The 23,302-nt window shown below is 41.2% G+C and overlaps 1 protein-coding gene across 5 annotated transcripts in view; it reads left to right on the top strand.

Annotated features, from left to right (window-relative positions):
* Positions 1–21,243, top strand: part of atp23 (ATP23 metallopeptidase and ATP synthase assembly factor homolog) — a 42,386-nt gene extending 21,143 nt beyond the window's left edge. For all 5 annotated transcript variants that reach the window (XM_072268256.1, XM_072268259.1, XM_072268260.1 and 2 more), the window contains 3 exons: positions 6,223–6,360; positions 10,660–10,743; positions 15,193–21,243. In XM_072268256.1, coding sequence (XP_072124357.1) covers positions 6,223–6,360; positions 10,660–10,743; positions 15,193–15,396 — 426 coding nt within the window. In that variant the 3' untranslated portion in view covers positions 15,397–21,243. The remainder of the gene's footprint in view (positions 1–6,222; positions 6,361–10,659; positions 10,744–15,192) is intronic.
* Positions 21,244–23,302: the final 2,059 nt, after the last annotated feature.

Here is a 23,302-nt window from a genome sequence, read left to right as displayed (position 1 = left end):
CCACTAGACGTTTCAAGTTGAGTGAAGAAGATGGAGACAAAGCTACCATATCTGTGCACCAAGATGAGTTAGTCATAAAGCATACTTCACCACCTCTACTTTTAAGACTTGGCCATCCTTTCTTTACTGCAAATAGTGAAGCCATCGAGCTACAACCCTGCATTAGAAATTAGAGTCTGCATGAAGCAGTCCCTGATGTCCCTCTGGTACTGCAGTCTTGCTCTGTTGTCTTCAGTCTTATTTTCCAGAGACTGTACGTTCGTCAGCAGGATAGTCAGCAGTGGGAGTCTAAGACCTTTGTGTTTCAATCGTACCTATAACCAGGGCACCATGCCATGTATGTTTTCTTAAAGGGATTTGTAACTGTTACAGTCTGTTTTTATGAGAGAAAGCTGGCAGGGAACATAAAAACTGACTGTGAAAGCTTTTATGGATATGTGAAAAGAAAAAGATTGGTTAAGACAAATGTAAGTCCCCTACAGTCAGAAACAGGTGAATTGATCATAGGGCGCAAGGACATGGCAGACCAATTGAATAATTACTTTGGTTCTGACTTCACTAAGGAGGACATAAATAATCTTCTGGAAATAGTAGGGGACCGAGGGTCTAGTGAGATGGAGGAACTGAGGGAAATACATGTTAGTAGGGAAGTGGTGTTAGGTAAATTGAAGGGATTAAAGGCAGGTAAGTCCCCAGGGCCAGATGGTCTGCATCCCAGAGTGCTTAAGGAAGTAGCCCAAGAAATAGTGGATGCATTAGTGATAATTTTTCAAAACTCTTTAGATTCTGGATTAGTTCCTGAGGATTGGAGGGTTTCTAATGTAACCCCGCTTTTTAAAAAAGCAGGGAGAGAGAAACCAGGGAATTATAGACCGGTAAGCCTGACATCGGTGGTGGGGAAAATGCTAGAGTCAGTTATGAAAAATGTGATAACAGCACATTTGGAAAGCGGTGAAATCATCGGACAAAGTCTGCATGGATTTGTGAAAGGAAAATCATGTCTGACGAATTTCATAGAATTTTTTGAGGATGTAACTAGTAGAGTGGATAGGGGAGAACCAGTGGATGTGGTATATTTAGATCTTCAGAAGGCTTTTGACAAGGTCCCACACAGGAGATTAGTGTGCAAACTTAAAGTACATGGTATTGGGGTATGGTATTGATGTGGATAGAGAATTGGTTGGCAGACAGGAAACAGAGTGGGAAACAACAGGACCTTTTAAGAATGGCAGGCAGTGACTAGTGGGGTACCGCAAGGCTCAGTGCTGGGACCCCAGTTGTTTACAATATATATTAATGACTTAGACGAGGGAATTAAATGCAGCATCTCCAAGTTTGGGGATGGCACGAAGCTGGGTGGCAGTGTTAGCTGTGAGGAGGATACTAATAGGATGCAGGGTGACTTGGATAGGTTAGGTGAGTGGGCAAATTCATGGCAGATGCAATTTAATGTGGATAAATGTGAGGTTATCCACTTTGGTGGCAAGAACAGGAAAACAGATTATTATCTGAATGGTGGCCAATTAGGAAAAGGGGAGGTGCAACGAGACCTGGGTGTGATTGTACACCAGTCATTGAAAGTGGACATGCAGGTACAGCAGGCGGCGAAAAAGGCAAATGGTATGCTGGCATTCATAGCAAGAGGATTCGAGTACAGGAGCAGGGAGGTACTACTGCAGTTGTACAAGGCCTTGGTGAGACCACACCTGGAGTATTGTGTGCAGTTTTGGTCCCCTAATCTGAGGAAAGACATTCTTGCTATAGAGGGAGTACAAAGAAGGTTCACCAGATTGATTCCTGAGATGGTGGGACTTTCATATGATGAAAGACTGGCTTGACTAGGCTTATACTCTTTGGAATTTAGAAGATAGAGGGGGGATCTGATTGAAACATATAAAATTCCAAAGGGATTGGACAGGCTAGATGCAGGAAGATTGTTCCCGATGTTGGGGAAGTCCAGAACAAGGGGGCACAGTTTGAGGATAAAGAGGAAGCCTTTTAGGACCGAGATGAGGAAAAACTTCTTCACACAGAGAGTGGTGAATCTGTGGAATTCTCTGCCACAGGAAACAGTTGAGGCCAGTTCATTGGCTATATTTAAGAGGGAGTTAGATATGGCCCTTATGGCTAAAGGGATCAGGGGTATGGAGAGAAGACAGGTACAGGGTTCTGAGTTGGATGATCAGCCATGATCGTACTGAATGGCGATGCAGGCTCGAAGGGCCGAATGACCTAGTCCTGCACCTATTTTCTATGTTTCTATGTAACCTGAGTCTGATGTCCAGGGTCCGCTGATATCAATTTGGGTATTGGTAGTTTTTTAAAAGTTAATGCTTACTAAATACCCATGTCTGTGACTATGGATTTCAACTGTAGTAGTCCTACAGGAGTTCAGTGAGACCCTCTCTCTCTGCCCGCCCTCTGTGACCTCACTGCTCTCCAACCCTTTGACCATGTGCTCACCCAGAGTCACGACCACAGTTCATGTTCTTCCGGCATGTTGTGTGTGTCACTCTGGACTTCCAGCATCAACAGAGTCTCTTGTGTTCATGGATTCCTTGAAGAGTTGTTTAGTTTTAAATGTCTTTCAAGGATGGAAGCATCATCTGTCTGGTTTAGTGGGTTCACAAGTCAGTAATCAGGTTCACTCCTATTCTCCCTGGAAAATAACTGCGCAAACATCTCAGTTCAGTGCCTCATTATGGGAATGGCTGGTGACTGCTGAATTAGCTACTGACACCTGCATCCAAGAAAATCTTTGAATTTATCATTTATACCTATCGCACTTTGAAAGACATTATACAAGACTGAAGATTATATAATGTCATTTCCAGCACACATTTGTAAAGAAGAATGAACTAATTGTTACTCTGGATCTGATGCAGCACAGAAAAAGCACAGTAAGATAAAGAACGCAGAAATAAACAAAAACACAATAAATATAAATACATTATGTTGATTGTATGCACTATGTCAAACGCGTACCGTACCATTCAAAGGTCACGGGCACATGTAACAAACATTGATACAAGAGGTGAAATCAAAACTGCATTATCCATCATCAGCAGTACCCTACTGTCCATTAAGGACATGTATACATAAAATGATGCTAGGTACAGGAGGTGACTGGTGGGAAATGATATAGTAATGGTGATAGGTTAGTGAATGGAGGTGTTATTTGGGGCAAATAACTGTTTTTGAGTCTGGTGGTCCTGGTGTGGATGCTATGTAGCTTCTCTGATGGGAGTAGGACAAAGTCCATGAGCAGGGTCGATGGGATCCTTCATATTACTGGCCTTTTTCCAGCACCTTTCTGTATACTTGTCCCTTGATGGCAGACAGGCCAGTGTTGGTGATGTGTTGGGCAGTTTTGACGTTACCTCTTATATCACTTTTTTTTTACACAGTTCTGGATGGGTTTTATGACAGATAATACAGGAGTTTGAAAACAGTGAAGGTATTTTCTTGGATAGTGCTTTGAAAGTCCTGATCCTATTTTGGACGTGTTATAATCTGGTTACCCCATTGCAGAAGGATGTGAAGGCTTTGGAAAGGATACAGAAGAGGTTTACCAGGATGCTGCCTGTGAACTGATAACAGAGTAGTTCTTAGCACAGGACAATAAGATGGGTAGATGTTGCATGGAAGAGATTGTAAAAGAGTAACCTTCAGGTCTCAGCCAAAACTTTTAAAGAGGTTGTTAGGTTACTGCATGAGCTGTAAGGAGAGGATGGACAAACTTGGGTTGTGTCCTCTGAGGAGAAATCTGACAGAAGGTTATAAAGTTCTGAGAGGCATAAATAGGTTTCTTTCCTTCCCAGGATGGAATTGTCAATTACAAAGGTGGGGTAGGGAGGGTGGCAGGCAGGGTTGGTGAGAAGAGAGAAAGTTTAAGGAGAAGTCCAGGTAACTTTTTTTTAGGTGTCTGAAATAGTGCAAACAGATTCACTGGTGTGTTTAATACCTTTTGGACATATGGGTATGCAGGAAGTGGAGGAGCTATGGATCATTTACAAATAAAAGAGATTAAATTTACATTTGCAATATGTTCAGCACTGAGACTGTGGATCAATAGCTTTATTCCTGTGCTGTACTGATCTATGTTCTATAAGCAGCTAGATTTTTAACTACAGGTGTCCCCCGCTTTTCGAACGTTCGCTTTATGAAACCTCACTGTTACGAAAGACCTACATTAGTACCCTGTTTTTGCTTTCAGAAGGTGTTTTCACAGTTACGAAAAAAATCAGCGCACGATAAAAGGCAGCGTGTGCCCCGAGCAGCCACTCTCCCCCAGATTCGGAACGGCATTGCTTTAACACGTGCCTGTGAGCAGCCGTTTGCAAGATGAGTTCTGAGGTATTGGAAAAGCCTGAAAGAGCTTGTAAGGGTGTTACACTTAGCGTAAAACTAGACATAATTAAGCGTTTTGATCGTGGTGAACAAAGCAAGGGTGAAGTGAGTTTGACTTGTGGAAGCTAATGAAGATGATATTGAAGAGGTTTTGGCATCCCATGACCAAGAACTGATAGTTGAAGAACTGATGCAATTGGAAGGGAAAAGGATAACAATCGAAACCGAATGCAGTAGCGAAATGAACGTGAAGCCCCTGCGTGAGATTTTCGCTGCAATGATAAAGTACGACTTTATGAAAGGGTGCGTCGGTTTAGGGGATATTTGCAAGATGGTTTGAGTCCTTACAAAGAACTGTATGATGGGAAAATGCGCGAGGCTCAGCAGTCAAGCAAACCTTCCACATCAGCCACAGCAGATGATGAACCTCGACCTTTGACGTCGAGGCAGGCAGTCATAGGAGAACATGAGCTGCCTGCTCTAATGGAAATAGATGACAAGATGACACCCCAGTGTCCCACCACCCCAACACCCAGGCCGCGGACAGATACCGATTCGCAGAGAATGCAACGGTAGCCAGGAGACACATAGCACATCTTTAAGAAAAAAGCCAAAATAAGCATGCTAATTAATTAGGAGCCACCCCACACATAAATGTCGGCCCAGATCAGAGGCGATGCAATCGGCTCTGATCTGGGCCGACAATTACGTGTCGGGTGGCACCTAATTAATTAGCATGTTTATTTTGGCTTTTTTCTTAAAGATGTGCTGTGTGTCTCCTGGCTACCACTGGACCCCTGCATGCTTCGGTCAGCGGGCTGGAGGGTGGGGGCCACTGCACCACCACAACCTGCCACGACTCAGTCTAACACACCATCATCAGTGTGCTCGGCAAGCTGTCTTCCCGATTACGATAAGTGATACTACACTGTACATACATTATTTCTACTTTATATAGGCTGTGTATTTTTACGTGTTACTTGGTATGATTTGGCAGCTTCATGGCTTAAAGGTTACTGGAGAGTGCTTGCGTGAGATTTTCGCTTCAGCGAACGGTCCAGTAATGATTGTGGAAAAGTATTTTTACTTTAGATAGGCTGTGTATTAATCATATGATTCCTGCTTTTACTATATGTTACTGTTATTTTAGGTTTTATGTGTTATTTGGCATGATTTGGTAGGTGATTTTTGGGTCTGCGAACGCTCACAAAATTTTCCCATATAAATGGTAATTGCTTGTTCGCTTTACGACATTTCGGCTTACGAACTGTTTCATAGGAACGCTCTACCTTCGGATGGCAGGGGAAACCTGTATCTCCCTTTACTGATACGCAAGGGTTAAAATGGTGTGCTAACCAAACAGAGCACTGACACTTTGTATACTCTGTGTGAAAGCTTATGAAGACGAGTTAGGATGATAAGCTGACAAAGACAGTGCTGTCACCCAGACTGAACATGGTCCTCACCTTCCTTTGTACTTACAGCCTTCCTGTTCAAGCTTGAGAACCAGGGTCACTGAGTATAATCAGACAAGATAAAGGTGTAAACGAAGGATCCTAGGACAGTTATTACTGGACAGTTATTTTACTAATTCTCTAGTATTATTGGTCTTTAACATGTAGATTTAATCGGTTAATAAAACCTGAAATATATAATATAATGGGATTCAGATGTGCACAGAGTCTCTATTGAGTCAATATTTGTATACAGCTGGCCAATTTCAGTATAAAGATGCCATTTCTTTGTTCAGAGCAGTTTGGTGATGGGGCCAGGCTGTTCTCCTTGTGTACAAGTAAATGGTGTGTGTTTGAGTTGTCAGAGTTTCGTTAATCAGCTACAAGACAATATTTGACTTGTGCTTTTTTTCTTTAGATCGTCTTATGCCAGAATAATATCCATCAGCAACAGCACATGAACCGGGTGGTGACCCATGAATTAATCCACGCGTTTGATCATTGTCGTGCGCATGTAGATTGGTTCCACAATATAAGACATCTGGCCTGCTCGGAGGTAAGGTATCACTTGAGGATGGTCAAAATCTCAAGATCTATGCAGGTAGTCTTTGGTTGCTATAGTGCACTGTTTGTGAATGAGGCATAAGTAGAGATGGCTGTGACAGGTGAGCGAGCATACAGGGGAAGAATTGGCACAGGCTGGCCTTAGTGAGTGAGTCTGATCAGCAGTCTGGCTTTGCTCTGCTCCATCCAGACCTGATTTTTGTGATTCAATATTGGGGGGGTGGAGTAAGGCTTGTAGAAATGCCTCCTTACAATCAGGGTAAGATGCCTGCTGCTTAAAAAAATCCATCTCTATCCGAAAAAATATTTGTCCATATGTGCAGGCTGTCCATATGTCATATGTCCATATGTTCAGGCTGTCCGTTAGTTGGGGGTTTGTAACCTGGGGACAACCTGCATTATGAAAGGTATCTCCATATTCAAAGATTTTGGTATATTAACGATTAGCTTATATTTGTCACGTGCACATCAAAATATATAGTGAAAAGTATGATTTGCATTAAGGATGAGCTAGCAGACAGCCATGCTTCTTTGCACCAACATAGCAAGCCCACACCTACTGACCCTAAACCAAATTTCCCTCGGGATTAATGAAGTATATCTATCTATCTATCTATCTATCTAACCTGTAAACCTTTGGACTGTAGGAGGAAACTGAAGCATGCAGTCTTGGGGAGAACTCCCTGCAGACAGTGCAAGGAGTTGAACCCTGAACATACAGCAGGTGCTGTAAAGCATTACACTAACCACATTGCTATTGTGCATCCCTCTTAACTCCTGTGTTGTTCCTGAATTTACCTGAATAAGTGTTTTGCAATGTGCAACATGGCTGATTCTTACATGAACTGTGAAATGGCTGGTATTCCAGGGATGTTGGCTGTGGAATGTACTGTGACATATCTGCTTCCTGGTGTCGATGTAAACTGTCTTTCTTTATAATTCACCAAACAGATGTTTATTTTCCTTTGCTGCTAAAATTTGCTATTGATGGCTAAGAAATGATGAACATCTGCTAGAGAGGCAGTAATTGGCTCAGAGAACACTTTTCCTAGGATAGTTATTGTTCATATTCTGTGCATATTTGGATGAATACATGAATCTGCTAATGACAGATGGCAACAATAATTACAAAAAGGCAGCAGCATCCTCATTATCTGTCAATTTCCCTGAATTATTTAGCTACATAAAACATTTTCAAAGTAAGTTTATTATCAAAGTACATATGTGTCACCATGTACAAACCTGAGATTTGTTTTCTTGCGGTCATACTCAATAAATCCAATAACCATAATAGAATCAATGATTGAAAACAACCAGTGTGCAAAAGACAGCAAGATAAGCAAATGCAAAAAGAAATATGATAATAAATATTGAGAATTTGAGATGAAGAGTCCTTGAAAATGAGTCCATTGGTTGTGGGAACAATTCAGTGATGGGAGGAGTGAAGTTAACAACTTTGGCTCAAGAGCCTGATGGTTGCGGGGTAATAACTGTTCCTGAACACACTGAGGGGAAATAACTATTCCTGAACAGTCAGGAGCAAAACACAGCCTGCTGGAGGAACTGAATGGGTCAGATAGCATCTGTGGAGGGAAACGAATGGTGATATTTCTGGTTGAGATCCTGCATCCAGATTGAAAGATAGTGGGGAGATCACAAACAAGAGAAAATCTGCAGATGCTGGAAATTCACACAAACACAAAATGCAGGAGCTCAACAGGGCCAAGCAGCATCTATGGAAAAGAGTACAGTCGATATTTCATCATCATGACTGGAGAAAAAAAGATGAGCAGTCAGATTTGGAAGGTGGGAGGAGGGGAGGAAGAAACATAAGGTGATAGGTGAAACCTGGGGGGGGGGTGAAGTAAAGAGCTGGGAAGGAGATACGGGGCTGGAGATGGGGAAATCTGATAGATGACAGCACGCTATGGAAGAAAGAAAAGGGGGAAGAGCATCAGAGGAGGTGATGGTCAGGTAAGGAGATAAGGTGAGAGAGGGAAAAGGGAATGGTGAATGGTAGGGGGGGGGCATTAATGGAAGTTCACGAAATTGATGTTGATGCATCAGATCGAAGGCTACCCAGTCGGAATATAAGGTGTTGCTCCTCCAAACTGAGTGCGGTCTCATCACAACAGTAGAAGAGGCCATGGACTGACATGTTGGAATGGGAAATGGAATTAAGATGGATGAGTGGCCACTGGGAGATGCTGCATTTTGTGGTGGATGGAGCGTAGGCACTCGGTGAAGCAGTCTCCCAATCTATGTTGAGTCTCACCGATTATACAGGGGGTCACACTGGGAGCACCAGATATAGTAGATGACCTCAACAGACTCACAGGTGAAGTGTCACCTCACCTGGAAGGACTATTTGGGGCCCTGAATGGTAGTGAGGGCGGAGAGCAGATGTAGCACTTGTTCTGCTTGCAAGGATAAGTGCCAGGAGGGAGATCAGTGAGGAGGGATGAATGGACAAGGGAGTCGAGTGGGGAGCGATCCCTGTGGAAAGCAGAAAGTTGGGGGGGAGGGAAGGATGTGCTTAGTGGTGAGATCCTGTTAGAGGTGGCAGAAGTTATGGAGAATTATGTGTTGGATACAGAGGCTAGTGGGGTGGTAGGTGAGGACAAGAGGAACCCTATCCTGATGGGTTGAGGGCAAACGTATGTGCAATGGAAGAGATGTAGTTGAGAGCAGCATTGATGGTGGAAGAAGGGAAGCCCCTTTCTTTAAAGAATGAGAACATCTTTAAAGAGCAGGTGCAGTGGAGATGAACCAATTGAGAGAAGGGGATGGGATTTTTACAGGTTACAGGGTGGGAAGAGGTTATAGTCCAGGTAACTGTGAGAGTCAGTGGGTTTATAATAGACATCAGTAGATAAGTTGTCTCCAGCGATACAAATAGGAAATCGAGAAAGGGGAGGTGTTGAAAATAGACCAGATAAATTTGAGGGCAGGGTGGAAGTTGACGGCAAAGTTGATGAAGTCAATAAGCTCTGCATGGGTGCAGGAAGCAGCACCAATGCAGCTGTCGATGTAGCAGAGGAAAAGTTGGGAAGTGACATAGGCTTGGAACATAGACTGTTCCACGTAGATGGTCAGTAATAGAGGTGAGGGGAAAAGGGTAGAGCAAGAACAGCAAGTGCTAGTTGGATCCAGGTGAGGAAGTGTGACTGGTAGATGGAGTAGGCAAGAATGGAAATAACAACACACTGAATTCAGGAGAAACTCAGCAGGTCAGTTAGCACCTATGGAGGGAAGTAAACAGTCAATGTTTTGGCTCTTGATCCTTAATTGGGACCGAAAAGTGAGAAGAGAAATAGCTAGTGTACAAAGTGTGGGGAAAGTACTGATGGAACAAAACCACGACTATTTATTGATGCTACTTGACTTTCTGAGTTCCTGTAGCATTTTGTGTGTGTTGCTCAGGATTACCAACATCTATGGAATCTCGTCGGACTATGGAAATAGTGTTAGAGGCTGGAAGGTTGTGGATGGGAACAGCCGAGGGCTCTTGGTGAAGGAGATAAAACATGTCAGAACTTTTTAAGGGAAGTTAGGTTGGAAGTTATTTCGTTGTTTGTGTGAAGGTTAAAACACTACTCTGTAGGCGTATTGCAGATAAGAATCCATGAACATCTGTGTTCTTCATTGGCATGTTTTAGGAATTGATATAATCCCATTTTTACATGTCAGAAATCTATAGTCGCAGAGCCATAGAATTGGGTTCAAATAGTTGTGAGATGGAGAATATTTCTGTATTATAAGTTATTGCTGTGTTCATTTCACTTTCAAGACTGCTCACAGAAAGCTTTTGTTCCGTTCAATTGGAATAGTTATGTGATCTGTCAGTTTATATTGACACCTCCTAACTAGCTCAGAGAGAATTCTGATCTTCAGCCTGTGTAACCAATTCCACTTCAAAAGTACTATAAGTAGACATGTCTTTCAGTTAATTAAAGGGTCATTACAACTGGTCAGGAATAGTTCTGTTTTAAATAAAATGTGACATTGCAATGCCACTCTTCCTTGAGAAACTGAGAAGAATGGATTGATGGCTTAGATAAGCAACAGCTTGTAATTACCAGACTGCTTCTTTTATAAAGGAAAGAGATCATCAGAGAGAAAACCAGGAAGAAAGGTCTCACTCTGAGTTATTTTGAAATGTTACATGCTTCTCTGATGGCTTCAGTCATTTTTAATCAATACGTGAAAAAAACTTTCCATTGCGTGGTATTTCAGAAAAGAAATCTTGCTGGAGTTCTATTATATACACTGACCTTGACATTTTCAACAGATTCGAGCTGCTAATCTCAGTGGGGAGTGCACATTTCAGAATGAACTGAGCAGATTCAATTTTGGTCTAAAGCAACATCATCAAGTAAGTATGGTAATACTGCACATATTGCTAGAATCAGGGATTTCTTAAGGGATTTTTCAGATTAACGTAGCTTTTGTGGAATTCATAGGCTTGTCTGATAAACTTTGAGTAAGATGATGCTAGAAATTTGGGAAACCCTGTGGTGGATCCCGATGATATCATAGAAAACATAGAAAACATAGAAAATAGGTGCAGGAGTAGGCCATTCGGCCCTTCGAGCCTGCACCGCCATTTATTATGATCATGGCTGATCATCCAACTCAGAACACCGCCCCAGCCTTCCCTCCATACCCCCTGACCCCCGTAGCCACAAGGGCCATATCTAACTCCCTCTTAAATATAGCCAATGAACTGGCCTCAACTGTTTCCTGTGGCAGAGAATTCCACAGATTCACCACTCTCTGTGTGAAGAAGTTTTTCCTAATCTCAGTCCTAAAAGGCTTCCCCTCTATCCTCAAACTGTGACCCCTCGTTCTGGACTTGCCCAACATCGGGAACAATCTTCCTGCATCTAGCCTGTCCAATCCCTTTAGGATCTTATACGTTTCAATCAGATCCCCCCTCAATCTTCTAAATTCCAACGAGTACAAGCCCAGTTCATCCAGTCTTTCTTCATATGAAAGTCCTGCCATCCCAGGAATCAATCTGGTGAACCTTCTTTGTACTCCCTCTATGGCAAGGATGTCTTTCCTCAGATTAGGGGACCAAAACTGCACACAATACTCCAGGTGTGGTCTCACCAAGGCCTTGTACAACTGCAGTAGTACCTCCCTGCTCCTGTACTCGAATCCTCTCGCTATAAATGCCAGCATACCATTCGCCTTTTTCACCGCCTGCTGTACCTGCATGCCCACTTTCAATGACTGGTGTATAATGACACCCAGGTCTCGTTGCACCTCCCCTTTTCCTAATCGGCCACCATTCAGATAATAATCTGTTTTCCCATTTTTGCCACCAAAGTGGATAACTTCACATTTATCCACATTAAATTACATCTGCCATGAATTTGCCCACTCACCCAACCTATCCAAGTCACCCTGCATCCTCTTAGCATCCTCCTCACAGCTAACACTGCCACCCAGCTTCGTGTCATCCGCAAACTTGGAGATGCTGCATTTAATTCCCTCATCCAAGTCATTAATATATATTGTAAACAACTGGGGTCCCAGCACTGAGCCTTGCGGTACCCCACTAGTCACTGCCTGCCATTCTGAAAAGGTCCCGTTTATCCCCACTCTTTGCTTCCTGTCTGCTAACCAACTCTCCACCCACACCAATACCTTACCCCCAATACTGTGTGCTTTAAGTTTGCACACTAATCTCCTGTGTGGGACCTTGTCAAAAGCCTTCTGAAAATCCAAATATACCACATCCACTGGTTCTCCCCTATCCACTCTACTAGTTACATCCTCAAAAAATTGTATGAGATTCGTCAGACATGATTTTCCTTTCACAAATCCATGCTGACTTTATCCGATGATTTCACCGCTTTCCAAATGTGCTGTTATCACATCCTTGATAACTGACTCCAGCAGTTTCCCCACCACCGACGTTAGGCTAACCGGTCTATAATTCCCCGGTTTCTCTCTCCCTCCTTTTTTAAAAAGTGGAGTTACATTAGCCACCCTCCAATCCTCAGGAACTAGTCCAGAATCTAACGAGTTTTGAAAAATTATCAGTAATGCATCCACTATTTCTTGGGCTACTTCCTTAAGCACCCTGGGATGCAGACCATCTGGCCCTGGGGATTTATCTGCCTTCAATCCCTTCAATTTACCTAACACCACTTCCCTACTAACATGTATTTCGCTCAGTTCCTCCATCTCACTGGACCCTCTGTCCCCTACTATTTCTGGAAGATTATTTATGACCTCCTTAGTGAAGACAGAACCAAAGTAATTATTCAATTGGTCTGCCATGTCCTTGCTCCCCATAATCAATTCACCTGTTTCTGTCTGCAGGGGACCTACATTTGTCTTTACCAGTCTTTTCTTTTTTACATATCTATAAAAGCTTTTACAGTCCGTTTTTATGTTCCCTGCCAGTTTTCTCTCATAATCTTTTTTCCCCTTCCTAATTAAGCCCTTTGTCCTCCTCTGCTGAATTCTGAATTTCTCCCAGTCCTCAGGTGAGCCACTTTCTCTGGCTAATTTGTATGCTTCTTCTTTGGAATTGATACTATCCCTAATTTCTCTTGTCAGCCACGGGTGCACTACCTTCCTTGATTTATTCTTTTGCCAAACTGGGATGAACAATTGTTGTAGTTCATCCATGCAACCTTTAAATGCTTGCCATTGCATATCCACCGTCAATCCTTTAAGTGTCATTTGCCAGTCTATCTTAGCTAATTCACGTCTCATACCTTCAAAGTTACCCCTCTTTAAGTTCAGAACCTTTGTTTCTGAATTAACTATGTCACTCTCCATCTTAATGAAGAATTCCACCATATTATGGTCACTCTTACCCAAGGGGCCTCTCACGACAAGATCGCTAATTAACCCTTCCTCATTGCTCAAAACCCAGTCCAGAATAGCCTGCTCTCTAGTTGATTCCTCGACATGTTGGTTCAAAAAACCATCCGCATACATTCCAAGAAATCCTCTTCCTCAGCACCTTTACCAATTTGGTTCACCCAATCTACATGTAGATTGAAGTCACCCATTATAACTGCTGTTCCTTTATTGCACACATTTCTAATTTCCTGTTTAATACCATCTCCGACCTCACTACTACTGTTAGGTGGCCTGTACACAACTCCCACCAGCGTCTTCTGCCCCTTAGTGTTACGCAGCTCTACCCATATCGATTCCACATCTTCCCGACTTATGTCCTTCCTTTCTATTGCGTTAATCTCTTCTTTAACCAGCAACGCCACCCCACCTCCCCTTCCTTCATGTCTATCCCTCCTGAATATTGAATATCCCTGAACGTTGAGCTCCCATCCCTGGTCACCCTGGAGCCATGTCTCTGTGATCCCAACTATATCATAATCATTAATAACAATCTGCACTTTCAATTCATCCACCTTATTACGAATGCTCCTTGCATTGATACACAAAGCCTTCAGGCGCTCTTTTACAACTCTCTTAGCCCTTATACAATTATGCTGAAAAGTGGCCCTTTTTAATGCTTGCCCTGGATTTGTCGGCCTGCCACTTTTACTTTTCTCCATAGTACTTTTAGTTTCTACCCTCACTTTACACCCCTCTGTCTCTCTGCACTGGTTCCCATCCCCCTGTAGTGAACTAACCTCCTCACGCCTAGCCTCTTTAATTTGATTCCCACCCCCCAACCATTCTAGTTTAAAGTCACCTCAGTAGCCCCCGCTAATCTCCCTGCCAGGATATTGGTCCCCCTAGGATTCAAGTGCAACCCGTCCTTTTTGTACAGGTCACGCCTGCGCCAAAAGAGGTCCCAATGATCCAAAAACTTGAATCCCTGCCCCCTGCTCCAATCCCTCAGCCACTCATTTATCCTCCACCTCATGATAAAAGGAGTTCATACTCAGATATACACAATTGTATTTGCTCTTTTTATTAGTACAAAATTATAAATGTTACTCTATACTTAGAATATTTATTCTTCCTCCTATGTATTTTGCCTTCTCACTAATAAATACTCACATATTTATACGTGGTATCAAAAGTTTAAACCTTTTATCCAGGCTAGCAAATTAAGCTGTAATGATCTGTTGTACAGTATTTGGCGAAAATATGTAAACCTTTTACACTGCATTTATTCATGATGGTGTGAAAATAATATAGCCGCGATAGGAAAGGGTTATTAGACAGAGGTTGTATGTTATCTCTTTTTGACAAAGAGAAAGATGTCCGGTCACTTTTGCACATCCCTGAGAGTTACAAAAGTAATGTGCATGCTGATCAGTTATTGTTGGCCTTGTAAAGTTTTGTTTAATGGAGAGTTGATCATGAATCACCTTCTTCTTAGCCCTTATCACCTCAACTGGGGCAGAGGCCACCTACAGCAGCTCACCAAAGTCCTCTGTCCTGGGCCAGTCTTTCAAGTCGTCCTCGGGTGTACGCCGTCTTACATTTTTTAGGTGAAGATCTTTCCTCTCCCAAGGTTAAGGTCTCTGGAGCTTTTATTGGCATTTCTGTAGCTCTGGGATTTTATGGGATAGGGTTTCTAGCCCCATGTCCAACCCTCCTCTTTTTGCATCTGGGCTTGGGAGTGTCCATGACAGAGTTCCAGACATTACAGTTATGTAAATTGCATTGTGACAAGGTAAGAAGGAATTACAAATCCAGGTATTTTTTAAGCTGTTTAAGGTGCTGAGGTGTGCTCCAATGCAAGATTCCGAATGCTTTTCATTTTGCACAGAGGAATTATTGTACCAATTACCTGCGAATAACATTTTGCTTGAATTGTGCTTTGTAATTGCTATCAACTCTGACTCTAGTATAATTTTGCTCTTTTATTTCCACTCAGAAATGTGTCCGTGAGCGAGCTTGCCGTTCCATTTTAGCTGTTCGCAAAGTCAGTCAAGAAACTGCAAAGAAAGCTGTTGATGATGTTTTTGATAGCTGTTTTAATGATCATGAACCTTTTGGAAGAATTCCACACAATAAAAAGGATGCAAAGTATGCCCACAGGAATTTTCAGAACAGGAACAGATTTTATACAAATCTTTAAAAAAATTCTGGTGTGGTGTCATTTCAATTAATTATCAACACAATTATAAAATCCGTTGTAACTAGAATCATTTATTGTTTTACAGATATTTCATTTTTCTTGAGCATGACTTTTTCAATCAAGTTGTTAACAAAATAAACAGAACTCTTGTGCATGGCTGGATGTAAATCCTTTTAGAGTTTTTAATATAATATTCTTTATTTTTTCATAAAATTATTCCAGTTTGTGGTGGTCATGTCACAGTTAAACACAATGACAATTATTCGATTATTACCATAAAAATATCTGTAATGTTGTAGAAAGAGTAATACTGATTTTAAACCATTTTCCTTGCTCCAGTTGCCATTCTATATTTACTTGTGTTTGTTATTATAAGATTACTCATCACATTATTGTATTTCAAAGCAAAGACATCGGACAATGAACTGACTTCACATATAATGATCTGTTTCTGTGAAGAGAGGAAAACTAGTCCAAAACTGAAAATCCTGAGTGAATTTATTTTCAGAGCATAAAAAGTTAAAATGGTTAATGGAATGTCATACCAATTTAGAGAAAATGACTATCACACCTCTTTCCTTTGTCTGATGTCAAAGATTTGTGTTTTTTATATTAAATCTGTCTGTTTTATTGAATATGCAGAATTAACCTAATACATGTGTGAACAAGCAGATTGCCAAATATTGATCGAAGGTCTCTGTACGGAAAGTTATAGATATGGTTATGTTTTATATGACCAATAATATATAAGAAGCAGAGGAATACTAAAACATCAGTAGACTTAACTGTGATCTAATTTCGCAACTGCTATTACACCTCCTGTACACATTGCAAACATATACATAAAATCTTGTAATCATTGCTTATTCCATATGCTATTACATTAACTAATGTATTACATTTTATGAAAGTAATGATAGATTGACATTGATGTCACTTTTCTATAAATCCATTCTGTTTTTATTATGGGGCAGGCAGGAGAGAATATTTTTCCTCCCAATAAATCATGTCCTCTAACTCCATTTCTTCAAATATGGAATTCTGTCTTGTCCTCTGGTAAGTTTCTTTTTCCTTCAGGTGACACAGGTAGAGGCAAAGAGGCCACGCTCAATATAAGTGAAGTATCTATGTAAAGTTGTACCGTTACCTGTGTTCACCAATGGGATTTAGATAAATACGATGAGGGAATGCTCCTCCTCTGAGGAAAAGACTGAAAATCCTGACTCCTTTTGAGGATTCAGTTCTACTTAGTCTGAGGTTAGAAATGCTTTTGTTTCTAGCAGTGGTGGGCGTGCCACTCATCCCGACTTGCCTCCATACATTTGGTTCCTATAAACTTTAGTGGATTTGAATGTGAAGGTGATCTGGTATTTTTGTGCTTAACAAGTGATCAAAAACCAATGTTTTCCTGTGATCGTCATGAATTGAGCACAATATTACTTCGGTACCATTTACCTCCTCTGACATCAGCAATGTTTGTTGCTTGCCTGTTGAAAATTGTTTTGTGAAGTTTCATAGAATTCTGGACCAAAACATCTATTGTTAATAATAGCTGGTACTGATGACAGGGTGATGGGTGTCGGCTGTAAGCAGGTATTTTTATATATGTGAGATACATCACGTAGGAGTGTCTTGGCAGCTTTCATATTTAAGGGGGCACCGTGAAGTGAAGTCAGTTTGTTGTTTAGTTACTGAATTGGCCTGTACTGTTGTGAGAGGCATCTCCCCAGGAGAGGAATAAGGAGCAGAAGTGGGCCAAATTAAAAGTTTCTGAAAACTTAATTTTCTTCCTTCTTGGCTGCAGTGTGTGTGTGGAATAAATGTAAGGTAGAAAAGGAATATTACTTTGCTATGTGGGTCACCATATTAGCTCTCAGGATATTTTTAGACATTTTAATTTTCCTTATTTCCCATTTTAGTTAAAAGGCTGACTATCTGCCCTTTAATCCTGGAAATATCTATTTAGTGACATATTTTGCTAATGGTCTTATTAATACTGAATAGCCAAGCTTTCAATATTCTATTAAAAGAGATACTTTATCTGTTCTGAAATTCATTGTCTTTTGTGTTTGATATTTGCTTAATTGTAAATAAGTCATGTTTAAGACACTCAGGTTAGATATCTCATCTGTGCTTTATATATGTCTGTTCAAAAGGAGTGTATGACATGGTGTTGTACATCCACACAATACAAGAGCAGGGAAGTTATATTGAAACTGGCTAGGCTACATCCTGAGCATTGTGCCTATTTCTGGTTACTGTACTTTAGGGATGTTGTAGAGGTCCTATTTATATATTCAGTTTTCAAATCTGAAAGCAATCAAGCAAGATGGAGTTAATGCAAGAAAATGGTGTTGGAGGAAATATTTACCATGATTTCATTGATAGGTGAAGCAGGCACGGGCCCAAACAACTTCCATTTCTAATGTTCTTCATTAAATCCCTCATCCCTGATGTGATTCCATTTGAAGAGATTAAGTGGAATTGTTCTAGGAATGAGAATTTCTGCCAAAATTGGGAAAGTTGAAGTTGTCTCCTCCAAGCAAATCAAAGAGCAGTTGAGTGTACTCCCTGATAGAGATATGAAGAGCGTGACAGTTCTAGCTAAAGTAAGAAAAGCTGGTCCTGTTCGAACAGCACACACAAAATGCTGGAGGAACTCAGCAGACCACGCAGCGTCTATGGAAAAGAGTACAGTTAATGTTTCGGGACGAGACCCTTCATCAGGACAGAAGATGGATAGTGGATTGGTTCACCAATAGAAGGCAGAGAGTTGGTATAAATGGGTGTTTCTCCAGTTGGTAGTCTGTGGTTAATGGGGTGCTACAGGGGTTGGTGCTGGGCCCGCAGCTGTTTACTATTTACATTGATGATTTGGAAGAGGGGACTGAGTGTAGCATAGCAAAATTTGCTGATTACACTAAACTGAGTGGAAAAGCAAATTGTACAGAGGATGTGGAGAGTCTGCAGAGGAATGTAGATAGGTTAAGTGAGTGGGCCAATGTCTGGCAGATGGAATACAACATTGGTAAATGTGAGATCATCCACTTTGGAAAGAATAATCTAAGAGCAGATTATTTTTTAAATGATGAAAGGTTGCAGCATGCCATTTTGCAGAGGGACTTGGGAGTGCTTGTGCATGAATCGCATAAAGTTGGTTTGCAGGTACAACAGGTTATTAAGAAGGCAAACGGACTGTTGGCCTTCATTGCTAGAGGGATTGAATTCAAGAGCAGGGAGGTGATGCTGCAACTATACAGGGTACTAGTGAGGCCGCACCTGGAGTACTGTGTGCAGTTCTGGTCTCCATACTTGAGGAAGGATATACTGGCTTTGGAGGTAGTGCACAGGAGGTTCACCAGGTTGATTCCAGGGATGAAGGGGTTAACCTATGAGGAGAGATTGAATCGCCTGGCACTATGTTCTCTGGAATTCAGAAGAATGAAAGGGTCTTTTATAGGAACATACAAAATTTTGAAAGGGATAGATAAGATAGAAGTAGGAAAATTGTTTCCATTGGTAGGTGAGACTAGAACTAGGGGATTTTGCCTCAAGATTCAGGGGAGAAGATTTAGGACGGAGATGAGGAGAAACTGTTTTTCCCAGAAAGTGGTGAATCTGTGGAATTCTCTGCCCAGGGAAGCAGTTGAGGCTTCTTCACTAAATATATTTAACATACAGTTACACACATCAAAGTTGCTGGTGAACACAGCAGGCCAGGCAGCATCTCTAGGAAGAGGTACAGTGGACGTTTCAGGCCGAGACCCTTTGTCAGGATACAGTTAGATAGCTTTTTACATAGTAAGGGAATTAAGGGTTATGGAAAAAAGGCAGGTAGATGGAGCTGAGTTTACGGACAGATCAGCCATGATCTTATTGAATGGTGGGGCAGGCTTGATGGGCTGGATGGCCTACTCCTGCTCCTATTTCTGATGTTCTAAGGGTCTCAGCCGGAAGTGTCGACTGTACTCTTTTTCCATAGATGCTGCCTGGACTGCTGAGTTCCTCCAGCATTTTGTGTGTGTTGCTTGGATTACCAGCATCTACAAATTTTCTCTTGTTTGTGATTGTTCCAGTAGGTGAATGGTTCAAGAACCAATTGATTTGGAGCTTAGATAATTAGCTGATTGTACAGAAAGGATGTAGAGAAAAAATATTTTTTATAGGTGCAGTGTGTATGATCTAGAATTTACAGTTTGGTGGGTACTATCTAGAACTTTGTGCTTGTAAGGCTTGTCATACAGGGTTTTCAAAAAATACTTATGGTCTTCATGGAAAATAATTTCCATAGCTCTAGGAAAGTTACAGAGGGACAGTACATATAAATGAGTTGCTCTGTAGCATGCTGGCATCTGCTTAGTGGATCAATTAAGTAGAACCTGATAACTCTGGGCCTGTATTCACTGGAAAATAAGGTCCCCCCCCCACACGCACATACACAAACATACTGAATATTACAAGGTCTAAATAGAGTGGAAGTGGAGAGGATGTCTCCAATAGTGAGAAAATCTAGGACCTGAAGACACCGCTTTGGATTAGAAGGATGTTCATTTAGAACAGAGATGAGGAGGAATTTCTTTGGCTAGAGTTGGTGAATTGTCTGGTAAGGTGGTGACGCACATGGCCACAGCAGCCTCTCCAGATCAAGATAAACCTATAATTGTTCATCCTTTGTCTTTTTTATGATTGCAAGACTTTGTTGAACATTATGAACTTCAAGTACTGCGGGTCTACCTTGTTTGAACTGGAGGGGTTATTTGTTGCAGCCGCCCAGAGGAAGAGACATTGGAGACACTGTGGCATGGTGGGTGTTCATTCTGGGTAGGGGGCTGGCCTCTCTCACTGCTGCTGTCTTTCAGTGTTCACTCAGTGGAAGACCAGCTGGGTTGCATTCGTCTGTGACTGCGCTAGTGTGCGATGATTGAATTGCCTCAGATGTGTTCTTGCCGACAATATCCCATGCACTATCAATCTACAGGAACTTGGGCTAGATTATATTTTTTTGTGTGACTGTATATTTCCTGCTATCTTGTATTTTGTTCTGTGTATGACTGTTGGTATTGTGTTTTATACACCTTGGTCCTAGAAGGATGTTTCATTTGGCTGTATTCATGGGTAGTTGAATGACAATTGAATTTGAACTTTAATTCATTGCCACAGATAGCTGTGGAGGTCAAGTCATCGGGTGTCTTTAAAGTGGAGGTTGTCAGGTACTTAATTAGTAATAGTGTCAAAGGTTATGGGGGAAAGGTAGAAGAATGGGGTTGAGAGAGAAAATAAATCAGCCATAATTGAGTGATAGAACAAATTTGATGGGTCAACTGGCAGAATGCTGCTCCATGTCTTATGGTCTAATTAACATCCCATGCTCTAGCAGTCCTGATTTAGTCCTGCCGGATGGTTATCAGTTCATTTGTGCAGGACCAACCAAAAAGGACTAGTTATAATGTATATTTTTAAATATCTATGAATTATTGAGAAATTCTTGGCATTGTAATGCATATTGAAATTATTCTGGGCAACAATGTTCAGGTTGTCAAGTCAATCTATCAGGAATGACTGTAATTCAGCACTAACTAATAATTTCATTGTTCTTTCCTACCAGACATTACAGATTCAAAATTATTTTACTCCTCTCCAGATTTTTCCATAAAAGATCTCCATTTTCACATTAAAATTTCCTATGGTTTATAATCTTAAATCATGTGCTAAGCTCTTCTACTCCACTCTCATGTTCTTTTGTTGCCTTCTTTCTGGTTTATTGTCAGGGACAGAGTTTTCAGCATCTGATTGGGAACTACTTGTTTCTCCCATGTTAAATTGTTTTTTTCCTATGTTCACTTCCCATTTCCATCTATCTTTAATAGAAAGAAATATTGATTAAATTTTTTTTAAAATATATATGTTGTTGCCTTTGGTGTCTGGGTGCCTGATGTGGTGGCTTCACCTGCATCATGTGACAAGCAATGTTGGTGGGACTTCAGGATTTTCAAAAGCTTCTCAACATGCTCAGTCTAGCATAATACCAACATATAACACATTGATCCAGAATTTCTTCAGTAGTATTATATTGAATGCCGTGTTGTCCTCGGGTATTTTCACTTAGTCCTTGGAGAAAAAAGTACAACATGATGCAACATGAATGATCTTTTCATTGGTTGCAAGTACTGAACTGTTTTTCGCATCGGTCAATCCAGATTAGCTCAGGAGTTAGTCAAAGTCGATTTTATTACCATATCCACAAGTAATGTATGCAAAAATGCAATGAAAACCTTAATTGCAGCAGCATCGCAATCACCTAGTATTAGATACAAAGCACTCAGAAGATAAACATGAACTAAATGAAATTATACAAGAATAAACAAAAATAAAGTTTACTGCAAAGTGGTCATAATGTTGCTATAAAGAGGTAGTGATCAGAGTTTTGCAGGTGTATTCAAAGCTGAGTTGGACTATAACTAGAGGTCATGGCTTAAGGGTGAAAGGTTTAAGAAGAACATGAGGGGGAAATTCATTCAGAGGGTCTTGAGAGTGTAGAATAAGCTACCAGTGAAAATGGTGCATGAGCTCAATTTCAATGTTTAAGAAGGTTCATGATGGTAGGGGTATGGATGGCTATGGTCCAGGTGCAGGTCGATGGGAGTAGGCAATTTAAATGGTTCAGCATACACTAGATGGGCCAAAGGTCTGTTTCTGTGGTGTACTTTTCTATTATTTGACATGACGACTAACAGAATGGTTGAACAGAAGCACCTTCTCCTTCACCAGGTAATGTGGGATTTAAGGCCTCACTGACTCCTGTCTGATGGTAACTTTGAGAAGATGGCAGGGATTTTGATAATAGATATTTTATAAGATCATAAGTTTTGACTAGCTTTTCTTTAATGTTCTTTATAACTTAAGTAAGAGATTTTTTTCCAAGGGCCAAAAGCATTATAAGGGATCACCAATCTGAGGAGTTGGATGACATGTCCAATGTAGATGTGTACTAAACCATTTGGAGACACACAAGATGCTTCATGAAGTGGTAGAATATTAAACACAAGAAAATCTGCAGATGCAGGAAATCCAGAGCAATACACACAAAATGCTAGAGGAACTCAGCACGTCAGGCAGCATTTATGGAAATGAATAAACAGTTGACATTTTGGGCCAAAACGTCTCCAAACATTCCATTTGGAGGAGTTCTCATTGGAGAATGAAAGACCATAAGATAATAAGACAAAGGAGCAGTAACAGGCCATTCATCCTATCGAGTCTAATCCACTATTTAATCATGGCTAATCCCAGATCCTACTCAACCCCATTCTCCTGCATTCTCCCTATAACCATTGATGCTCTTACTAACCAAGAACCTACTAGCCTTCACTTTAAGTAAACTCACTGGCAAAGTAAGTTACCATTTACCTAGTGTTTGGCTATGTCCTCAGTAGCAGGATGGGGAGGGGTGGTCGATCATCTCCATGTATTGATCTCCATCCAGATGAATGAGAGCAGTTGGGTTTAGTGCTGCACATTCTGACTTCCCTAACAATAGAAATGAAATAATTTACTAAACATGAGCTACTGTTACTTTTCCCCTCTTGGAAAGATGCCAGTTACAACAATATAGACTAATTTAGTGCTTAAATACAGATTCAGATTGAGATTAATTTATTTACCACACATATATCGAAACGTCAGTGAAATCCATTATTTGCATAAACAAACACAACCTATGGATCTGCTGGGGGCAGTTCACAAGTGTCACCACATATTACAGTGCCAGCATAGTATGTGTTGGCTTCTCATTAGATACCTCCTGTACCTTCTGAGTGTACCATAGAAACATAGAAAACCTACAATACAATACCGGCCCTTCGACCCACAATGCTGTGCTGAACATGTACTTAATAGAAATTACCTA

Source organism: Mobula birostris, chromosome 9, assembly GCF_030028105.1.
Source record: "Mobula birostris isolate sMobBir1 chromosome 9, sMobBir1.hap1, whole genome shotgun sequence".
Lineage (NCBI taxonomy): Eukaryota > Metazoa > Chordata > Chondrichthyes > Myliobatiformes > Myliobatidae > Mobula > Mobula birostris.
This window is presented reverse-complemented; position numbering and strand designations above follow the sequence as displayed.